Raw genomic sequence first — 20137 nt, forward strand, 5'->3', positions numbered from 1 at the left:
TAACAATAGAACCTCTGTGTATTATATTATTTTGTGATTTATCTAGACACATTTATTACTAAAGAGCACATTGAGTGACCTTACACATACTTATTTCTTTGTTACATGTAGCACATTTATCACATCTTTTAAAATATCAATGATAAGAGTTCGTTTAATCGATACAATATTTCGTAAAAAAAAGAAAAAAAAAAGGAAAACGAAACACACACACACATAAAAGAAGAAAAAACACGATATTTTTAAGGAAATTATCATTCATTTAACAGGAAAATGATATTCGAGACAGGACTAAACGCTTATTTATTGCGGTCTTATAAACTTTTTTTTTCTTCCTCGCAATTTGATATCAGTCTATTATTACCGAAACGTTTAACACATTATCAGTGTTATATTGTGATAATCAACAATGACATCGAAGATAGAAATGAAGTTTCAAGCAAATGTCGAGCCAGTTTTAAATTTCGAGCCAGCCCGAAGATTGAAATTCATTAGCTGGAGTTAAACTTCGAGTCAGCTCAAAAATAATAACTCAAAATTTGCAAAGTCGAAATTTCGAGCTGACCACCTTCAATTCGTCACGATATGCTACTGTACTTACATTTATATCCCCCCCCCCCCCCGAGAAAATGACGTCTTCTAAAACACGCAACATGTCTTACTCGGGGATGGGGGTAGGATATGTTTATACTAGCACAAAAATCCTATCAGTAAGTCAAAAAAAGAAAGATTTTTTAGCTTTATAATTGATTTGTGCGCGTTAGAAACAAATATAACAAATGTAACAGTATTCCTAATGTTATGCTTTAAAATACATTATACTTTTTATGAAATGCACAAACCGCTATTATTCAAAACAGGATTAACTTTGTAACATTATTTTGTTCTGAATAACTTAATGGCTAACATTTATATCGTTTCGCGCATAGAATTTACTAATGTACCGAAAGGGCACTCAATGTTAGAGTTTATAAATATAGTTATTGACAGACACATTATGTAATTGTGTTCCTTTTCCTTTTTACTACTTTAATGACAAATATTTTTACTATTTTGACACATGACTATGCTGAATAGAAATGCATATTACCTTTTTTTAGTTCAGACCGGCTTTTGAGTTAGTAGAGCAGGAGATTATGCAAATTTTACTAACGATTTTGTCAACTACTTTCTTGAGTTCAGAGGTCAACAGTAATGGGTTTTCACATTTTGCCTAACTCGGCCACTATTTAGCGTTTACTTGAAATGTTAATGCAACTTGGTTTTCTTTTTACCATTTGGAGACGAGCTGATGTACATACAGTATGTAATTAAGAACGTTAGACCTTTGAGTCATATTCATTCAACATGTATGTACATGTTAACATGTATATATGTACATGATACATCGTGTATTGTAATACATTATGTCCGGTATATGTAAGTATGCTTAGCTGTCATATAATTAACGTAGCCTAATCAGTCAAGGCTAAGCACAGTGATTAGGTTTGAAATATGCAAGGCCAAATTATAAGAAATGGTTTATTAGTAATTTGAATAAAAATCGTAACGCTGACAGCATTTCCTAATATTTGTAATTAATTCTTTTTATTTTAAATTGACAACCCAAACTTTTATTTATTGTATAGTTACTGATTTATGACATGCTGATTGTTGTTTGCAAAAAAGGTGAAAGGCCGAAAACACAAAAGCAAATTTAAAGCACGTGGCCATTTCAACTGTTTCATAACTTGTCTTCTATCTATCCAATTAATTTCTTGGATTTTTTTTTGAGAATATAAATTACTTTATATGTATGCATACCTAATGCGTAGGATGACACTATAGTGTGGATTAAAATACAAAAAAGTACAGGCGAAATTTGAAAGATAATTTATAATGCAAAATAGAAAGTTTAAAGAAGTTGAAAAATATATTTGATACTTTTAATATCTTGTTCTAAGGACTATTGTCATAGGTGGAAAATAGGGTCAAGTAAAAAAAAGTTTAAAACTATTTTCAGCAAAAAAAGTAAACCGTTCTATTCATTATTATTTTATTTATTCATATTTTTCTCTGAATTTTGATTACTAACGAAGGTTGTTATGATAAGTGCCAGGTCCATGTTTAATGTCTATAAAGAAAGTATTTCTATTCATAACAAGGTAATTAGCATTATAGCTACAGCCAGTTTTAATAAAAACGACGGGACGAAAATCGGCGTGAATAAAAGACAAAAGTAGAAAAACTTACAACATTTTACTATTCTCAAAACTCCAAACATTCTAATGTCATCAAAGCTTGGCCCTGATGATCTGTATACATACTGTAATGTTCTTTGTCTTCCTAAACGCATACATTTACATAATAACAGAGATGTAAGCGGTTGTTAATGATGGAATAAATCTATGAAAGAACTTGCATGTAAAATAGGTTTTGCATAATAATTGACAAGGAAAAATCTGAAGAAAGCGAAAGAAAACTATACTCATGTAATTTTAAGGTAGCTACGTTATTTCTATCATGACTTTATCAATCTTACTTCCAATTAGAACAAATATACTGATATTCATTGACAACAGGTCATCCAGACACTCTTTTAATTGATTCTTGTACATTATGCACGGAAAATGACGAAATAAACCGAGTTTTTACGATCCAGTCCATTACGAATGCGTCATCATTGAAGTAATCTTTGAAAATAAATTAACAGGTCATGACTGATAACGGTTGCAGTTATCAACGTCCTTACCAACATAGCTATTTCATACTATAGCGTAAATGCTATCATGAAAGTGAACATCTAAGATTCAACTGACGGGTTCGTTCTTGTTTGGTCATAAGTAAATAATACAAATATTACGGATCTAAATCAAAGTTTGGAAATGTTGTTTTTATAATAACCTATCGTCTGTATATAATATAATCTAATATCTAAACGGAAATAGCATTACCGGACATAGTATATGTCCGATATTGAATATAGTTTGATAAATTTATTGTTAGCATTTAAAGGATAAACAATACTGATGCAGTTCGTATACTTGTACGTTAAGAATACAGGAACCTAATCTCCAAAGATGTTTTCATAGCTACATTTCATCAAAAGTTGCAGAAAACATCAATTTTTATGGACTATTTTGTTGTTTATTGAAGCTTTTTTTTACAAAATAAAGGATTATTTTTCAAAGATGGGATTCACCAAATCACACGTTATTGTTCTATTATTAGTAACAGTGGTGATGCTTTTTGGCATTCGCTTATTTTTTGACAATGATCTAAATGACAAATATCATCGTCAATCAAAATCAGAAAAATCGTCTGCTAGGTTAAGTAATGATGAACTTCACATGACAATTGCAAGTCTTGTCCAGCAGAGAAATAACGTGTCGAGGGAATTGAACAAAAAACAACAAGAAATTGGTCAACTAGAATGTGAGGTTTGTTAGTTTGTATGATTTATAAGTGACAGTTTTAGAAACTAGATCAATCTGGCCATCTAAGAGAATATTATAAACTCAAACGTGTTCAAAATATAAAATCTTGGGTCTCTCTCCGTCCTTGATAATAATATACCCCAATTGTACTTTAGAATTGCCAGTGCCACTTCCGGCACAAATTTACTTATGTTTATATTGTGTTTTACTATTCTTAATATCCGATGTATTATATATATTGTATCAGTTGTTTGACTTGCACATGCTCGTAAATAGTGAGATACTGTTTAACTGCTTTCATCTTTAGTAAATATTAACTTGACGTTTTATCCCCCATTAACATGACGATTAATTTATCATTAACATTTAGGTGTATTCCTTATGAACATGGTGATTTATTATTCATGAACATGGTGGTTTATTATTCATGAACATGACGGTTTAATATTCATTAACATGGCGGTATATTACCCAATTAATATGACGCTTAATTCCCGCATTAACACAACGGTTAATTCCCCAATTAGCATGACGGTATTATCCCACAGTAACATGACGTTTTATTCCCCATTAAGTGACAATTTATTCCCGCATTAACACGCGGTTTATACCCCCATTAACAGGACGGTTTATTCCCGCGTTAACATGACGCTTAATTCCCCCATTAACATGACCGTTTATTCCCCAATTAAAATGACGGTTTATGCCCCAATAATTATAACGGTTTATTCTCCCATTAACATGACGGTTTATTCCCCAATTAACATGACGGTTTATTCCCCTATTAACGTGACGGTTTATTCCCCCAACAACATGATGGTTTATTCCCCCATTAGCATGACACTTCATTCCTCATTAACATGACGGTTTATTTCCCCATTAACATTACGGTTTAATCCCTCATTCACATGAAAGTTTATTCCCCCATTCACATGACGGTTTATTCCCAAATTTACATGACGATTTATTCCCCAATTAACATGACGGTTTATTCCCCAATAAACATGACGGTTTATTCCCCTATTAACGTGACGGTTTATTCCCCCAACAACATGACGGTTTATTCCCCCATTAACATGACGTTTCATTCCTCATTAACATGACGGTTTATTCCCCCATGAACATTACGATTTATTCCCCCACTTACATGACGGTTTAGTCCCCATTAGCATGACAGTTTATCCTCTAAAAATATGACAGTTTATTCCCCAATTAACTCATTTGTATCGAGTGAATCGTCTTAATATTCTAATGACCCATGTATATTAAGGATCATGATCAAGATCTGGATTAAAATCAAAATTATGTGTTTAAAAATTTAATGTTAATTCAATACATGTACTAAACTTGATACGAAATAAGGCAATGATTAATGTTAGTTCCATACTGGACTTGGTACGAAAAAGGCAATGGTTAATGTTAAATCAATACTGGACTTGAAATGAAATAAGGCAGAGATTAATGTTAATTTAATACTGAACTTGAAATTAAATAAGACAATGATTAATGGTAATTTAATACTGGACTTGAAATGAAATAAAGTAAGACAATGATTAATGTTAATTTAATACTGAACTTGAAATGAAAAGACAATGACCAAATTAAATGTTAATTTAATACTGGACTTGAAATGAGTTAAAACAATGAATAATGGTTTTGCTATATTGGACTTGACACTAAATAAAACAATGGTTAATGTTAGTTTAATAACAAATTACTTGAAATGAAATTAGACAATGCTTATAAAAATTATTTCAGTACTACATTTAAAATGAAATAGGACAAAGAATAATGGTTATGCTATATTGGACTTGATATAAAATAAGACAATGTTTGAAGTCAATACTAAACTTGATATCAAATTAGACCTAGTGTCACAATGACTGAAGTGACTTGAAATGAAATAAGACAATATTTAACGCTAATTTAATAATGGACTTGAAATGAAATAAGACAATATTTAACGCTAATTTAATACTGGACTTGAAATGAAATAAGACAATATTTAACGCTAATTTAATAATGGACTTAAAGTGAAATAAGACAATATTTAACGCTAATTTAATAATGGACTTGAAATGAAATAAGACAATATTTAACGCTAATTTAATAATGGACTTGAAATGAAATAAGACAATATTTAACGCTAATTTAATACTGGACTTGAAATGAAATAAGACAATATCTAACGCTAATTTTATACTGGACTTGAAATGAAATAAGACAATATTAAACGCTTTTTTAATACTGGACTTGAAATGAAATATTTAAGACAATATTTAACGCTAATTTAATACTGGACTTGAAATGAAATAAGACAATATTTAACGCAAATTAAATAGTGGACTTGAAATGAAAAAAGACAATATTTAACGCTTATTAAATAGTGGACTTGAAATGAAATAAGACAATATTTAACTGCGTACATGTAACACAGTAATAATCATATAAAATTGATCCTAGATGGGGTCGAGCTATCTTAGTTCTACATTAAAAGTGATGAATATTGAATCATCCCGTACCCTTATCAACGAAAATCCAGGGGCTATACAATGTTATACAACTTTATGTGACATTTACCGATAACTTAATCTCGCATTAAGACTACATGCTCAATATATTAGACAAACATTGTATGGCAGACCAGGGTCTTACAAACGGACAGACGTGTCGCTTTAAATGCCACACATGTTTATGTCACTATTTAGTCTGATTTGATTTACTGATTTAATTAGTTTGTTGGTTGATTGATTGTTCTACCTTTTGATTTTTGTCCCCCAACTATGGGGGGGGGGGCATTTAGATTTACCCTTGTCCGTCCTTCCGTCCGTCCGTCCGTTCCCTTTTTGTGTCGCACGTAGCTCAAAAAGTAATGGACCTAGTGTCATGAAACCTTACAGAAATGTTGATCAGCATGTGAAGTTGTGCACCTTGGTATTTTCATGTGGATATATTTAGTATTTTTAGAGTTATTATCCTTGACTTAGTAGAAATTTACAATATTTAACTTGTGTTGCACGTAACTGAAAAAGTTTATGACCTGTAGGCCTGAAAGATTACAAGAATGTTGGTCAGCATGTGTACTTATGCCCCTTGGGGTTTTCTTGTGGATTTATTCAGTATTTGTAGTATTTGCCCTTTACTTAATAAAACATTTTTAGTTTTCAACTTGGGCACATGTAGCTAAAAAAAATATTTGACCTAAAGACATAAGATTGACAAATCGGTGGAAAGTGGGGCACCCGTGGACACATTTCTAGTTAATAATATGTTTGTTTGTTTGATTGATTATTTATTTATTTATTTATTTGTTTATTTATTTATTTATTTATTTATTTATTTATTTATTTATTTATTTATTTATTTATTTATTTATTTATTTATTTATTATTTATTTATTTATATTTATTTATTTATTTATTTATTTATTTATTTTGTTATTGTCTCAACACTTCGCTGGTATGCTATATATACCTCCTTATATTGTTTAATTATCGATCAAACACACACCAATTAAATCCGTAATGAATATAATAAAAACAATTACATTAGGGTGAGTATATTTTTTTACTTGTAAACAATTAACGAGGAGATAAAACCGGGTAACAAAGCGGATGTGTTATCTCAGTACAACTACAACGAAACAGAAACTATATACATGTATCGAACATTTTTGCTAACAATATATTTATGGTATTTACTAACCATTTTGCTCAAATCACATTATTTTGAATCTAGCCACATATATATACTTGCAAACTTATATTCTTACATTTTGTTATTTGCTGTTTTTTGTTTGTTTGTTTGTTTTCTTTTTCAAAAATTGAACTTAAATCAGTGTGTATTTAAACTGTATTAAAGTGCAAAATTAACAAAATTTTGTCTGCTTATTAACTATTTTAACAACACTTCCATGCACATATTGTGCATTAAGATAAAGCGCTAAAATGGAAGGAAACGGCCAATGCAAAACTGTTTAACAATGTACATGCCTAATAATTGAAATGTTGTGGAAGGCTATCGCTGTTTTCAAGCAAAGTGAAGAAAACGTGTTTCTTAGTATAGCACTAATTTTGTTACACCATTTCATAACTTCAACATTTTTTTTTTCAAATCAGTGTTATCTAGTCCTTTTTATTACAGACTTGTTCCAATGAAATTGTTATTCGCAATCAGTAAATTTCAGTCAAATAATCGTATCTGTATATACAATTAAAGCTTTTCTTGTGTTCTTAACAAAATCTTTTAAAATTAAAGCAATGTTTTTGTCATTGATATTTATTTTTGTTTATTATCCTCATAATTTATGAGTGTTGTTGTTGTTCATATTGTTATATTGAAGTTCGAGTTTATATATGGCGGGCATCACTTTTAAATAACAGGTAATAAATGTTTAAAATGTATAAATCATGCATACAAATAAGGAACTACAATGTCTACCTACAAAATGATAGTATTATACACTTTTTACATTGCAGTATTATGTTTAAATTTAAAGAAGGGAAGGTTTGTAATACAATTAATTATAACATTGACAGTTCTTAGTGTCAAACAATACAAAAAAACACACGAAAAAATTACATATATATGTTGTTGACAAATGTAAGATATATATTCTGGTATAACATATATTTATATAACAAATAATAAAATGTTCAGAAAAATAGTATTATCCATTATATTCATAATAAATGTCTTCAACTTTATCAACATTTTTTTTCCATGCAATATTTACTAAGAATATCCACATGATCCATCTCTATTGTTTTTATCAATATTTGAAATTCTTCTGGGAAGTGCCATTAGTAGACCAATTCACTGTAAAGTAAATAGACATCTCTACCAGCCGTATCATCTTTGTTCGTTTGTTTGTATGAGTTGGTTTTTCACGTCACACCGACACGGTATTGGTCATATGGCGACCTTCCAGCTTGACTGGTGAAAGAAGACCTCAGGTGCACTTCCGTGCATTATTTCAGGCACTAACGGGCACCTTAGATGAACCACCGACATTCCTTTAGCTAGCTGGATAGCTTCCTCACATGAAAAAATTCAAAGTCTTTGAAAAAATTCAAAGTCCCTGTCGGGATTCGAACCCACAGCGGTGAGGGGCAAATGATTTTAAGTCAACGACCTTCTACCACTCGGCCACGGACACACCGCCGTATTATCTTCATGTTAGCTAATAAAAACAAATCTACTTGATATTTATACTATGATAACATTTCACTTCACATATGTAAAATAATTTGACAATTGACTATAGCAGTTTTTTTTAAAATTCTTAAATAGTTATATTGTATAATTCAATTGCATATAATAGAATAATAACTTTCAAAACGACTGCCAATTTTGTTTAAGTATATAAAGTTAAATCAGTAAAGATAGCCTTATGGTCATTTATTAAATGCTATACTGAATAGTATGTGTATGTTATTATATGAATAGTGCATGCACGTAAACAGAAATAAAATGTCAGCGAAAAAATGAGCATAGTGTAACTTTAAGGGAGGTAAATATTATAGAATCGGTTAATTATATCCAGATAATGAAATAATACAGACTATTTATTTTATTTTAGGAGGCAACACGTAATAAAGTAAGACAGAAGGTATCATCTACCGGCGGATGGTGTGCACAAACAAGTGTAGAAAACTCTGGTGAACATAAGACCGATACAAAACTTGTCCCGGTACTGGCGAAATTTTTCCAGGGTAAGTATATGATATGTGCATATTTCAAACTAGTCAACTAGTCCCTGTATGGTGGCATTATTTTTTCCATGGTTTGTAAATGGAATTTAAAATGATAAACAAAAATTGGCAACATTTGTCCTGGTTTAATATTTGGTGAATATAAAAGTAAAAAAAATGACACAATTTTTCCAGGGATAGAATAAGGTAAATACATGTATAAAGATAAAACATTGGCAAAATTGTAAGTATATGGTATATCTAAAAATAAAACATTGGCAGACAGTTTATGTGGTAAATTAAAAGATAAAACATTAATGTATTTTTTAGGGATAGTATATAATATATAAACAATATAACATTGGCGTTACTTTTCAAACTTTGGTATGATTTGGTAACTTTTAAATACAGTATTAATACAATACAATATTTTTTTTACAAAATATATTCTAGACAAATTGTCTGTTATGTCTACACCACTTAAGATCTGATGAGTGCACCACTAATCATCTTATAAGAGCAGGGCTCAAGGTCTTAAGTTTATCACTATCAGTGATTTCAGCAAATGTTTACCGAAAGGGTCGGTTGATTGGTTGTTTACCCTCCGGTTATGGCAGTAAGCTCCACTGTGAATTCACCAACGCACAGTTCAGCCACCGCATCGTTCGTTGCCAGGCTGGTATTAGCAGTTAACCAATACTATTTGCTTTTCACATTCGCAAGGAACTGATAACTTCTGTACATGTTAAAGCAGAGGTACAGTGTGAATTACCGTAGAAAGGAGTTAATGATCAATCATAACGAAAGTGGCCTGCCTCGTCCCGGAATCGAACCCGGACCGCCCGATTCAGATATCAACTCCCTCCCTATTGCGCTAACCCAACGGCTATTTGAGGGTTTATGGGCTCTAATAAATGCATCTTTATCTAAAGCCCCAGTCACATTAGAGCTTATGACCAGTGAAGACTAGTTCACGATCACCAGTGACCTCTGGTCGCGGACAATCTTTAAAACGTCTTACGACGGTCATCGATGATCTTTGACAGTCGCAGGTTATCTTATTTAGGTCCCACGACCAATTTCAGTCGTAGAGAGGTTTTTGAGCTTGCACAAAAACCTCATTACTATCAAACAGGTCTCTAGTGATCTTATAAGGTCTTAAGGCTGTCGCACGATGGTCGTTCGGAAGTGCGACAATCTTACGACAGTCTTTACAAATTGCCACTAGTCACTGATAATCTTAAGTAGTCTTTAGTAATCGTGTGATGGTCGTACGACAAGTTGTAAGTGATCGCATGTTATGTCACGGGTAGTCGTAAGTAATCCTAGGCAATCTTGAGACCATCGTACGTTTACTTATGACCTGTCGTGCGATTGTCAATGATGACTTGTCTTACGATACTCGCAAAAGTAAATTTATCTGTGCAAAAATGGTTTCGGTCGCAGACAATCGCTGTTGATCGTCAGTTTTACAAGTCGCTGGTGGTCGCAAGTAATTGTAAGCTCTAGTGTGACTGGGGTTTAACTGTACATACAGAAATGTACAGAAAGTAAATATTTGTGTATCTACACGATTTAATATGTTCCGTATGACCACGTTTATCATTAAGCAAACTGCAATCAGTCGACCACAAATGGAGTCGATAGATAACACTGTTTATCTTTATTATTTATGTTGCTTTAAACACTTAAACTTTTGTCTTTTTAAACAAAATATAATGTAGTGATACAGCTAGAAAATATATAGAGGATATTTGTTTAGTTCAGTGTAAGATCGGAATATATTTCACCGAGTGAGCACCAAAAGGTATATTTCACGAGTGGCGCAGCCACGAGTGAAATATGAACTTTAGGTGTTCACAAGGCGAAATATATTTCGATCTTACACTAAACTAAACAAATTTTCTTTTTATTATATGCAAAGAACGTTTTATAAAGACATTAAACCTAATACTGAATGAAAAGCACGTCAAATAATAATACAACATGACGTCATTTACGACGTCACGTCATTAAGTTGGTTCCCAGTACTGTGCACGCTGGTATTTCACTGAAACAACGTAAGGGGCTTAAATTCAAAACAGTGAAATTATCAAAGTGGTAATTTCACTGTTTCAAACAGTGAAATTACCAGTTTTCTATCACTGATGTATTTCTATAAACCACCGAAAAGCATGTAATAAATATATATAAATGGAAATGACTGTGTAATTTTCTTACCACGCAAAATAAAACATGTTTTTTTCAGCAGGTCGTTTGATTATTTTCTTGTTATAAAAAGACATATTTACAGGTTGAACAAGAACAAGTAGATGTTTTCAATACAAAATAAATGAGTTTTGTGTAACGTATAAATAATAAATATTTTTTTAAAATAAAAATGTAGTACTTATTTAAATAGTTACATTTATCAGTCAAATTCTTATTTTTTATAAAATCCTGATGCTTGAAATTTATATTCAACGTAAATCCATTTTGCAACCATACTATAATTAAAGTGTCATTGTGGCCATTTTGTCGTTGTTATATTTTCAAAATGTTCATTGGCCATAAATAAATAATAAAAAAGGTTAGGATGAAATATAAAAACTGTCTAAAAATATAAGGAGTTTTATTAATGAACGTTACAAATAAATTGTATATCAGAATTTAGCCTTGGTTTTTATCGTATCTTTTGAAGTCAAGTGCATGATAAGAAAATTCTTTTTAGTTGTGAATTGTCAAATGGAGGCCAGGATTATGTAAACAAAGGATATATCGTTTTTCAATTTTCCCTTTTTGGATACAATGAACTTGATTTTGAAATATATAGGAAGAGCTTTCTAAAACTCACCCAAAGTCCTAGTCAAGATTACCCGCCACTGACGCAAGTGACTACCTTATCAAAGTATGCTACACAAGGGACTATAGCAACGATAGGATTACGTCATCGCGCCAACTGCAAAAACAAAATGCTCCCAATCGAACTGTTTTTTTGTTGTTCTTTTTTCATTCTAGGAAATAGATAGAATATAAATCAAAGCACAGAAGGCGCTGAATTTGTTTGGGTCTCAGAATGTAAGAAAGGTGCAGGTTGTGAGATTATATGTACAGTGCCACCAATGCTTTCCAGCGTTTTAATTGTAGTAAATTGGCTATATATAAGACTAATTGCAACACTGATATTCAATCCAATGTTTATTTGACTTTAACAATTTGAAAAAAAATGAGTTACCTTTACTGGGATTTGAACTCCAGACCTCTCGCTTCCTAAGCGAGCCCGAAAACCCTTCAGCCACGGTGAATTTATATGTGAACGGGCTGAAGAAAACCATATTATTCTAAATTAGGGCTTGTAACGACTTTAACTGTTGTTTAACACAGATGTAAATAATCCTGGAGCTTACTATAAGCATTTATATTTATAAAGAATCAAAGGGCTGCAAGTTCTGTGGTATTTTCTGATCTTTGCAATCTAAATCGTACTGTATATCTGTATGCATTTTCCTGTATAGGTTTATTTTTATGTATTATTATTCATTTTGCAAGGCACCAGAGTTTGATACATACGGAATTCTGCATAACTAGAGTTGCATCAAAAAATCATTTATGTTCATTTTTTACGACAGCCACACTTTATCCTTGCATATCATGGCTACTTCCTTAACAAAAACACTTAAAAAAGAATTTAACAAAAAAAAAGTTTCCTCGACTGTGATTCGAACTCGAGACCTCTCACTCACTAAGCGAGCGCGTTACCACTGTACCACGGAGAAGTTATACACAGAAAGTTTGAATAATATCAAGTCATTCTAAATTTAGAACTTCCATTGCATTTCGGGTTTGTAATCCTTATTAATTTCGAGGTATTTTGTTCAGGGTAAACCTGTTGTTTAAAATTGAAGTAAATATTTTAGCAAAAATCCTCTCGCCCAAACAGTCCGACATGTAGAATCTATATATTCCACTACTCGGTTTGTGTAGTATTCGGTAATAAATAGTATTTTCATTGATAAAATCATATTCATCCGCGTAATTTGTGATTGTGCATTTATTGACAATTCTATAAGCCAACGCTATTGTTTAACTTTAAATGCGTTGTAATTTGTTGGATACTTGTAACAAAATAAAATATTTCTTTCTTTTAAATCGCTAGTTTTAAGCTGTTTTGAGAACTACTTGTTGTTAGGTTTGTCGTAAACTTCTGTGTCAGAGATTGAATGTCCGCTTTGTATTTAGTTATTTTCGATCAGAAAATACAATAAAACAATATTAGAAATCTTCGACCATTCGGGAATTACTTTGCTTGAAAATTGATGCGCCTGTCTTTGACCATCTTTACGCAGTGATCTCCCCTGAATTTTTCGGCTTTAGTGTACATACAAAAGGGAAGTAACCGCTTCAAAAAAGTGGACTACTTTCGGCATTTGCAATTAACAACATTAGACTCTGAAATTTCGCTACCATTATTTGTTTGGTCTGACGACCCAAACAAATAAAAACTAATGTAGCGCTCCGAAGATTGGGCTTTATTTTTTTAAGTTTTACCGCCTGAAAACGGGACAATTATTGTTTAGGAGTTCGAGTGGGAGCAATTAGGGGAAAAAACAACTTGTCCCATTTTCATGACTAAACTAGGCAGTAAAACTTTAAAATGTTTTTTTTAAATTATATCAAATACTTAAGCTTGGTGCGCTGCATTATTTTGATATTCTAAAGATTTCTAAGAATAAAAACATATTTTACCTCCCAGTCCGACTGGGAGAATTTATCAGGTTCGCGATGACGAAGTATTCTACCATTGTTATGGATCATCCTAGGGACTTGATTGGTCATGCCTTACTGATTTGATACTCGATCCAGAGTCCTACCAACTGGCACAGTCAAAAATACGTACAATTATGATTCAGTTAATAACGAATTTCTGTGAAAGTGTTTCACAACTTGTTTTTTTTTTGTGATTTTTTTTTAAATATTTGATAAGTAGATTATGAATTAAAAACTATCAAGTTGAAAATATTACTTTACCAGCTTAAATATATTGGTGTGATGTACGATTTTTTGAAAGTGCATTTTTTGCCGACACAAATAGTATACAGTCATGTACATTCAAAAGAATTTTTACTTTTTATGCCATTACATTTTTTTTTAATTACATAGACTTCTATTGTTGTTTTTCTTTGTCTTAGTAATGCTTAAATCAAAATGCTTTTTAATAAACCAGTATCTTGCAATTAATTATTACGCAGCCGTTTTTTTCGAAACTACAGAATCCTTACATTTTTGAAACTCAAAAATCTTTTGGGTATTGTATATTAGCAGAGACATAGATACAATATCTATATTTCTGGTATTAGCAAGTTAGTAGATTTAACTGCCTGGTAAAATTTTCATTATTAAGAATCTAACGAAAATGTTAATCATGATCAGTAACCCAGCAATACGGTCTACTATTAAAACAAATCGTTAACCTTATTATAGTAAACATTTTTATTCATTTCACTATCCTTTTTATGTAACATCTTATTCAATTACACGAAATTTTGGCAATTTCAATCTGCCAATCTTACAAGAGAAAGGATTAAGATCTTTATATCCCTCAATTATTGTACTTTATCGTATCGGCAATGTCCACCGTATTCCCTAATGACGTCATCCAAGGGCGACAACTTGAATACGGTTTTAAATGAAAGGGTCTATAGATTACTTTAGGCCCAGTAGTCTGAATTCTTCCCCATCAGTCCTGTTGTGAAAATACGCTGGGTACCAGTCTGAAGAACTAAATAAAACTGGTTCCCTTGTCGGTGAAGCAACGGTTACAAAAAAAAAAAATGTCGATTTTACATTAAGAGTGTATACTTTACAATCTACTCCTTACAAATTGTATACAGAAATTTAAATATACAATCTGCTCTGACTGACAAACAATAGAAATAAAAATAAACGTAATTGTGTTTTTATGATGGTGTTTTCATAATCAAAATCTCATTTTTAACAAAGCATACTAAAATTCCTTAAATATGGTAATTAACCGTAACAACCAAGGTTCTGCGACATAGATAACCAAGTTAAACGGTTTTGTTTGTTTTATAAACATAATTAAACTCTTCAGTATCAATTTCTAAACTACCATAGTTTTCCTTATAAAAACTATCCATAGAAAACGCGGGAATTTAATTTTTAAATGTCTTACCGTAAATTGTATAAAAAATGTCTTTTTGACATTTTTCTCTGAAAGGTTAAACAAAATATTGTTTAAAAGTTGGGAAAAATTTATGTGAAATATTTTCAAATGACGAGTTTTAAAAGTTTATTTTTTACATGTATTGCATTTTTTTCAGTTCCTTTTATTTTGAAATGTTTATTTTTAGGGGTTTTACAGTAACATTGAGTCACGAGTGTATCACTTGATTGTGTATTTCTGTCGGATTTATGTGAAAATAATTCACAAATATATAAATGAACAGGCAAAAAACTATGAAAACATTTGAAAACTACAAATGTTTGTTTGGCTGTGTAATGCGTTGTGCAAATGAAAGAGTGTTCCTTAATCTGATGTTAATCTTAAGCTAAGACAAAAATAACTCAACTTGATATACAGAACAAAATGGTTTTTTAATTAAGATTACACGCCATGTATCGTCAATACAACTGAAATGAGCCTACTGTGGTCCAAAGCCCTAAAGACATAAATTTTGGAAATATCAATTAAATGAACTAGGGTATACGTACATCAAACAATAATTTGCAAAGACAATAAAACATTAGTCAAAATTAAATGGAAAAGCTAGATTTTAGTTACAAGCGTCTAATTGTATTCGTCATTAAACATTCTCAAAATTATCATTCTAGAACAACTAGGTGAGGAAATGATGTGAACATTTGCACACATGTTACTTGGGAACTATTTTTCAAGTCGTGTCATATGAAGCACCTTAGTGGTATTGATTCCATCGATTTAGGTTTAATTAAAGTTCCAGTAATTGACTACTTCATATGTAAACAATACGCCATCTGTGTAAGGCTGAAGCTGGTCATATTTGCACAAACTCAACACAGGCTTAGTAACCAATCACGTGACATACCATCAAGCGCTTGATCTAGAAGAAGATAGGTTCCGCAAACAATGAAAAACAAGCAACGCATTGTGTGTGATCACCTGACATTTGTTTATGGTATTAAATCACCGCTAATGTTGTTTAATTTTGTTGTTTTGCTTATTTTCATTATTTCTGTCAATATTTCAATATTCAACACATAGTCCAGGCAAAAATGTTCCAATTCCAATGGAGAAGGATTTTTTTTCAATATAGTTCTTACATCTCACGTTATACTTGCAGAAATGTGTCTATGCAGCACTATTTTGATGAAAATATGTGTCACAAGTTTTGCACGCTTTTTGGAAATTTACAAAAGCTCCCGGAATTTGCAAATATTTGCCTGGAACATGTTACATGTGTTAATGCTGTTTACCATTCAAAAACTAAAAATATATAAGATAGCAGAATTTATTACCCAATGGCATCGTAACAAATGTCATGAGGTCACCCAACCTTTAACACCAACATTTCAGAGTGTATTAGATTGAAAATAGGAACCTATATGTCTCGGCGCAAGATTATTTGACAATAAGTACAGGTGTAGTGATTAAATACTTTGTATGAGAGTCAATATACCACTATATTTACAATTTGCTTTTTATGACAAAAACTCAGCGTGATAAGCTTAAAAATGATCTTACAAAACGAAACAAAACTTCAAAAGAATGGTTATTCATTTTTTCTTATGCATTATGTGTATAATTTAACAAACTATTGAAATTATTTCAGATAAATATGTTGCATCATTTGGTGACGGACCAGGTCGATATAAACAGCTGCTCTCAGATTCTGGTCTTTTAAAGGGATATGACGCCTATGACGGTGCGCCTTTTAGTGAGAAGACCAGCGAGGGGCGTGTCATGTACCTCGATCTGACACTCCCACAATACGGTTTACCACTTTATGATTGGGTGATGAGTCTGGAAGTGGCGGAGCATATACCAAAAGAGTATGAAAGCATATATCTTGATAATATTGCAAGGCATGCAAAGGAGGGTATTATTCTCAGCTGGGCAAAGCCAGGTACGTATATGAAGTTTACCATTTACAAAACATATGAATACGTAAGTTTCGATTCAACGTTATTCTATTTTCTAGTTGTTGTTGTTCTTTTTTTGGTAAACATGTATTTTGAAATAATTATTAAAGAACTACCAGGAATTATAAAGTGTTGTAAATAAAACCTGATAGTGTTATTAATGCACACCCCAACAAATCTAGCACACACTATATCCATACCTTTGACTTTAAATAAGACGGAGATATTTATGTTTTAGTAGTCAGTTTTCTTGTATGTTTGATCGCTAAATATAGAAAGTAGTTCTTGTTTTTGTAATAGTTACTCATAGCTTTATTGCTGGTCACGTTTTTGTGCCCTTCCTACTTTTTGTACACACATTTGAAGTTGAAAACTGACTCATTATATTTTACAGGACAAGGAGGTTTTTCCCATGTGAACACAAGACCATTTGAGTACGTTAAAGCCGCCTTTGAAAAGCTCGGATTTGAACATGATGCTCAAAATTCTGACATGCTTAAAAAGGCTGCTTCGCTAGAGTGGTTACAGTGGAACACGAACGTTTATAGAAGAAAAGACTTAAGTAATATCGACCATATCAAAACGCTGTTGACTTGAGAAAAATATATGCGCATATTAATGATTGGAAAACATTTTCATCCGGATAACGAGGGGATAAAGTGTTATATGTTACCTAAAAATCGGTATTTAATTATTCAATTTCAAAAAATGCATTATTGTTTATTATGCTATCGGCAGCAACATTTTACGCTAACATTGTCATTCTTTTTCTGTTCAAGTTGACTGTACTATTTTACATGTCTGCAATAAACGAAAGGGATAAGAATTGCTTTTGCCACCAGTAATGAGCCAGACCAGCTTGTATCTCCCTGGAGTCTACCTAGCTAGCCTCTGTATGCTTAATTCACGTACTTGATATTTGTACAAGTGATAATGGACATTTGTAAAATGGAAAGTCGCCATGTTTATTTGAGTATTTAACAGATTAAAGGGTCATTAAATCAGAAGAGAATACAATCAGCATGTATTAGTAACAGAAGAAAGATTTAAACTACACTAAAGTCTTACATGTAGCAATTATAAAGTTTCCGATCATATGATGATAACTATATTATATGTATATAGATTGCTTATTATTATTATTATATAGGTCATAATATGCAATTAGTTCATTTTTTTGTAAAATTTCTGTTTTAAGAAGAATGGGTGATGCAATAAATAAAATAAAATATTAATGTAGAAATATTTTAGAGACAGCTATTGAATATAGGTGAGGGTTTTCTTACGTAATATTTGTCATATATTAAACATTTGTAGGTCGCGTGCCATAAAACGTGCTAAGAATTAATGCTTTGTCTATTTTATTATTTTTATCTAGTCTTTATTTCCATTTTTGTCAGTTTTTATCCACTTTTTATATGCAGTTTTCTTGCCCCGACTCTAAAGTAACCTTTTTTTCTGTTGCGTATTTTCATGCTTTTGTTTTGGTCTTTTTGATGGTACAATATGGAATCTTGTAAACGTTTATCATATGTTGCAATTTCTCTTTATTTTACTATATAAGGAATTTATTTTTAAATTGTCTCTATAATTGTACTTTGATACTTGCCATTGCTTATTGTTTGTGAGCTGTATAGAGAAAAAAAAACATTGCAAAAGAATTATTCATGTACATTGTATGTCTTTTCTGTGGTGGAACTACGTATCTTATTAACATATCATATTATATGATAAAACATGATTGTACAGAAATGTATATATTAATATATTTCATGTTATTATAACATCTATCCCATATGTATCAAATACACATGTTTGAATAAATATGAATTATAGTAAGTCAGTCCATGTACAGATTATTTCTACTACAACGTTAAAGTGTTCAAACTAGCAACAGCTTTAGGAAAAGAGGACTCGTGTCGAGTTGTTAGGTTCACGTTTCGAGGTATGAGTTTCAAAAGAGGTTGTGAGGAATCAAGTTAGTATACAGAAGGTGGATGTGTCTACGTAGGTGCCCACTCGCAGAAACTGATGCACAAAAGTGCGCCAGAGGTCTTCCGCAATCCTAAAAGATAAAATATCTTGTTACAATGTCAGTTTGATTCATTACTTTGAAGCCTGTTACATGTATGTTATGCCCAAGAAATGCTTTTATTTTTATTTTTCAAATCTTTTTAATTTTTGGCGCTGCTTTATTCCAAAAAGTTGTTTTAGCAAAATACCTGAACCATTTCTTGTTATGTTGATTTTTGGTCATTAGTGCAATTACAATGATTTACTATTTTGTGCGGAAGTTTAAATAATACTTTGTCTACATTTTGCTACTCTTATGACCAATATTTTCATATTAAGCGCTACTTTCTTCTGGTAACAAGCATCTTCCATGTATATGTCCTAAACCATTATTTAAACATTATAAAGTTCGTGTTTGCCTAAATACGTTATTTGTTTCTAAAGCAAAATGCGACTATCTAATTATCAACAGCCCGCATAACTCAGAAGAAATAGTCAAGTTCCGTGAATGACATTTCAAAATAATTTATGTGGAAGAGTTTATTTATTCTCTTCAAGTAACTCAACTGAGATCCAAAAATCTAAAACATAATATACGACAAGTTTATATTGATCACCGAGCGTACTTAGAAAAATATCCAGAAGATCATAATACTAAAAAAGGATATACTCAAAATGAAATCGAAACAATTCAATGCACGGTATAAGTTGAATGATTTTGCATCTAAATTGTCCCCCGCCTTTTCGAAGAAAAAAGGGGGATATAGAAATAGGCTCCGTCCGTCTGTCAGTCCGAGCAAACATTTTGGGTTTAGGGGCTATATAACAGTAAAGAGAGCAAAAGAGAACAATATAGGTTCATTCCATGATCAAAGGGTTTAGCCCTTAAAAAAACAA

At 31.5% G+C, this 20137-nt stretch overlaps 1 protein-coding gene across 5 annotated transcripts in view; it reads left to right on the forward strand.

The window, feature by feature from the left end:
* LOC132748972 (uncharacterized) overlaps positions 1-19070 on the forward strand; it is a 42065-nt gene extending 22995 nt beyond the window's left edge. For 4 of the 5 annotated variants that reach the window (XM_060738636.1, XM_060738638.1, XM_060738634.1 and 1 more), the window contains exons 2-4: positions 8998-9130; positions 16918-17211; positions 17622-19070. In XM_060738636.1, coding sequence (XP_060594619.1) covers positions 8998-9130; positions 16918-17211; positions 17622-17824 — 630 coding nt within the window. In that variant the 3' untranslated portion in view covers positions 17825-19070. Of the gene's footprint in view, positions 1-2832; positions 3420-8997; positions 9131-16917; positions 17212-17621 lie in introns of those variants that run through there. The other variant, XM_060738637.1, reaches the window with a different exon arrangement.
* The last annotated feature ends 1067 nt before the right edge of the window (positions 19071-20137 follow it).

The sequence above is a fragment of the Ruditapes philippinarum genome, unplaced genomic scaffold, assembly GCF_026571515.1.
Source record: "Ruditapes philippinarum isolate M1 unplaced genomic scaffold, ASM2657151v2 ctg14412_1_1_1_1, whole genome shotgun sequence".
Taxonomy (NCBI): Eukaryota; Metazoa; Mollusca; class Bivalvia; order Venerida; family Veneridae; genus Ruditapes; species Ruditapes philippinarum.